This window comes from Hylaeus anthracinus, unplaced genomic scaffold, assembly GCF_026225885.1.
Source record: "Hylaeus anthracinus isolate JK02 unplaced genomic scaffold, UHH_iyHylAnth1.0_haploid 3, whole genome shotgun sequence".
Taxonomy (NCBI): domain Eukaryota; kingdom Metazoa; phylum Arthropoda; class Insecta; order Hymenoptera; family Colletidae; genus Hylaeus; species Hylaeus anthracinus.
This window is the reverse complement of record NW_026535284.1, coordinates 8,116,212-8,120,013: the sequence shown is the minus strand read 5'-3', so window position 1 is coordinate 8,120,013 and position 3,802 is coordinate 8,116,212. Positions and strand designations below refer to the sequence as shown.

The following is a 3,802-nucleotide window of genomic DNA, read 5'->3' as shown; positions in this document are numbered from 1 at the left end:
ACTATTTCAATATATTTATACATTCGAAATATAGCATGCAAAACTTAATATAATTTTTCGATTTATAATATCACTTTAAAGGAAATATATAAAGTGTAATTCTTTATATTTAAGAAAGATTACAGATGCATTTATAAATTATTGAATCTATAAAACGTATACAACAAATAATTTTGTAATTAAATATGAGATGTGTAGACGTCATTGAGTTCTAATCTTAGTTATCGACAGTCACTGTCAATTGGGGGTATAGCTCAGTGGTAGAGCATTCGACTGCAGATCGAGAGGTCCCCGGTTCAAACCCGGGTGCCCCCTAAATTCTTTTTTTTTTTCAAATTGTCAATTATAAACTCTTAATACGAACAATATAAATAATATAATATAACATATAAACATATTTTTCATATTATATTGCATTGTAAAACATATTATATCATAGTACACGTATCTAACACATTTTTTTCTTGTTTACTAAAAATAGTCTCTAAAAATGTTATGTAAGTATAATGTTAATACGCTCAAGTTACAGTAATAAATAATAGTAACGATGATTTTACAGGTTACACTTTTTACACATCTGACATTTAATGGCCAACTTAACCAATTAGCATATATGTTTATCATCAGAGTGGTTTATTGGTTTTATGAATGTAAATCTTTTTGGTCAGTACATGTGGTATATCTACTATGGCATATTGGATTAAATATTGAAGAATATTAATTACAGAATTATGCTAATTGTCCTAATTTAAGAAGTGCATAGAAGTATAAGATGAGAGAATCATGACGAATTTGGAGTGGGAGTGTGGGACTTCGCAATGAATGACGGGGTATGGCGACGTATATCTAGTATGAATTGTTTTCGATTTTCTCTGCACGAATAGTCGGGTCTAATCCCGTAATCAATAAATATCTTATTAACGTTTGGTGTTTCCACAAATAATTCAACAAATTCATTTATACAATCATGAATTACAATCATTCAAGTGCACGTCGAGGTAAGTTTGTTGTGTCGCGAACTTGTGATACGATTAAAATGCTGTGTGTCTTCACAATAATTTATTGTTTACATACGTTATTTCGAATTATTAGTAGATTCATAGAAAACATCAACTTTGATTTCATGTATTCTGTATAAAATGCATAATAGTATAAAGTATGCTAGAGAATATAGAGGTTATGATTTTTTAGCCATTTTTATATAGCAAATGTCATTTTTCATTTGTATGTTGAAATAGCTTTATACTTGAAAATGGTATCATAAATGTAGTATCACAGTACAGATTAATTATATAATATTTTGTTTATAATTAATTTATGTAATAATTACTTTAAACAGGTAAACCGAAAAGGTTATTAGACCCATCTGCTGGTTTATCTACGCAACCACCTATACCGCAGAGTCCATACATGTATAATCAACAGGTAGAATTAAAATGTGATAAACAGCATTGAATATTTTATCATAGGACATGTAGAATTATATTTTTTATGATTTTAGCAAATTCCTATGAACAATGGTATGGTCCCAGAATATGGTTTTAATGTACCAGAACAACAAGCACCACCACCACCACCACCACCACCATATGGATTCAGTGCAGCGCCACCACCAAACTATCTACCTAATGAAACTTACGGAGAAACCTATCCATCGCCACAATTTGCAACACAATTATTGGCACAACCAATAATTACAGATATGGCTGTGCAATATGGAAATGCTTTAGTGGGGACTGGGAAACAGCAAATTGAAAGATTTGTGCCAATTACAGCATTGAAATACTATTTTGCTGTTGATACAGATTATGTCCTTACAAAATTGGCATTGTTGTTTTTTCCGTTCTCTCACAAAGTAAGTATTACGAAAGATGCAGCAAGTTTATGGTGCAACTCGGAGGTGTGATTCCTTATGTAGTGCATCTAGAGACTGTCTCGCCAAAGAAATGTTGCTATACAGAACTGTTATTTGTTACCTATTATATAAATGGAATTTTCTCCTCCGAGCTATTCCACTTAATTTGCCTCAATAATGTAACTAATGTTATGTACTTATAAATAATTGATATTTTTATTAGGACTGGTCTGTGAAGTACGAACAAGATGTACCATTGCAACCACGTTATGAGAAAAATGCACCTGATATGTATATACCGACAATGGCGTTTCTAACATATGTAGTCTTGACTGGATTAGTCCTAGGGGTTTACGAACGTTTTAACATAGAGCAGTTAGGTATTGCTGCTAGTTCTGCTCTTGCATGGGGTATTATGGAATTAGTGGTACATACTGTAAGTCTTTATATAATGAATCTTGAAACGAGTCTTTCAACTTTAGATTTGCTGGTTTATTGTGGTTATAAATATGTTGGAATTAATGCAGCTCTTTTGGCTTCGTTAGTATTTCGGAAACTTGGTTATTACATAGTCTTATTGTACTTTAGTGGATCTTTAGCATTTTTCCTTATGCGGTCATTAAAATTAAGGGTTATTCCACAGACCCATAGTTCATATACAGCTTCTGGTAACAAAAGAAGACTATATTTTATATTGTTTGTAGCAGGTATTCAACCTGTATTAATGTGGTGGTTGTCATACCATTTCCTTTAATTGATAACTACATACAAGAATTGGAAATATGTTTACAAAACATATATCTATTTGATTATTCACGTCACCGCATTTTTGTAATAAAAATATTCATCAAAAGAATTTCTACTAATTAAGGGACCCTGTTATGTTTAGTAATGTCTCTATTTATAATATTTGCTGAAAAGCGCAATACGTATCATTCTTGTATTTATGAAAAAGAAACACGAAACATCATTAGTAACCTTTATGAACCTCCTGTACTTCTTAATCCTAAAGTAGACGCGTAGAAATATGTGAAACTGATAAGTTTTCGATAATAAAATTCTGAAATTATTATTTGATTATGATTTTGAATAATAAAAGTACTAAACGTAGTAGTTGTAAAATCGAGCACGCGGCAACTTTTTGATGACAACCGAATAGGTTGCCGCATAACAGGGGCATTTCTGCGCCTACGATTTAGTAACCGAGTCTACAAACAGATTAGCATCGGTTGCCATTCAAGAGGGACATGCTCCGCGCTAACTTGGTGACATGTATTCTTTCACTTTCTGTTCAAACCACATCAGTCACTCGTGAAAGACGCCAACTATTCGTTCACGCCACGTTGTTCATCGATGACAGACACTAACTTTTCGTTCATCTTTGGGCACCTCCTAACACTTTCTAACGTCTCCTAACACCTCCTAATAATTCCTGACAACTCATGACACTTCCTAGCATCTCCTAACAACTCCTAACATTTCCTGACACCTCTTAACAATTCCTAATACCATAAAACACATCCTAACACTTCCTAACACTTCTTACCACCTTCTAATACTTCCTGGCAACTTCTAACGCCTTCTGACACATCCTAACACTTTCTATCACCTTCAAACACCTCCTATCTCTTCCTAACACTTCCTAACATCTTTAAACACCTCCTATCTCTTCCTAACACTTCCTAACATCTTTAAACACCTCCTAACACTTCTCTCCATTAGTTTCTCTTCATTTCCTGGTATATATCCCATTAATTCTCCTTCATTTCATATCACGTTTCCCTTTAGTTTCCCTTCATTTTCCGATACATTACCCATTTATTCCCCTTTAATTCCTTGTACATTGTTGTGTTTGCAACATTGTGGAAGTTCTAAGAGTAGCTATTTGCAACATTGTTAGGTTTGCAACATTGTGAAAGTCTCGGGAGAAGCGATTTGCAACATTGT

General features: G+C 33.0%; 1 protein-coding gene and 1 non-coding gene across 3 annotated transcripts; both read left to right on the top strand.

Annotated features, from left to right (window-relative positions):
- The first annotated feature begins 243 nt into the window (after positions 1-243).
- On the top strand, positions 244-315 carry Trnac-gca (transfer RNA cysteine (anticodon GCA)). Its single transcript has one exon. It is a non-coding gene; the product is annotated as a tRNA-Cys (tRNA).
- Positions 316-735: 420 nt separating this feature from the next.
- LOC128893915 (protein YIF1B) lies at positions 736-2,932 on the top strand. Of its 2 annotated transcripts, none has more exons than XM_054155250.1 (4): positions 736-998; positions 1,340-1,425; positions 1,502-1,855; positions 2,079-2,932. In XM_054155250.1, the coding sequence occupies exons 1-4, from the start codon at positions 968-970 to the stop codon at positions 2,607-2,609; spliced, it is 1,002 nt and encodes a 333-aa protein (XP_054011225.1). In that variant the 5' UTR covers positions 736-967; the 3' UTR covers positions 2,610-2,932. The 2 variants fall into 2 exon arrangements, with proteins under 2 accessions (XP_054011225.1, XP_054011226.1); XM_054155251.1 differs by having other exon boundaries at positions 747-830.
- Positions 2,933-3,802: the final 870 nt, after the last annotated feature.

Excerpts from the sequence above, each read along its gene's own strand:
- LOC128893915 (XM_054155250.1), top strand. The coding sequence starts at position 968 with ATGAATTACAATCATTCAAGTGCACGTCGAG. Across the intron at positions 1,426-1,501 it reads CATACATGTATAATCAACAG|CAAATTCCTATGAACAATGG; the intron begins GTAGAATTAAAA and ends TTATGATTTTAG. Across the intron at positions 1,856-2,078 it reads TTTTTCCGTTCTCTCACAAA|GACTGGTCTGTGAAGTACGA; the intron begins GTAAGTATTACG and ends TATTTTTATTAG.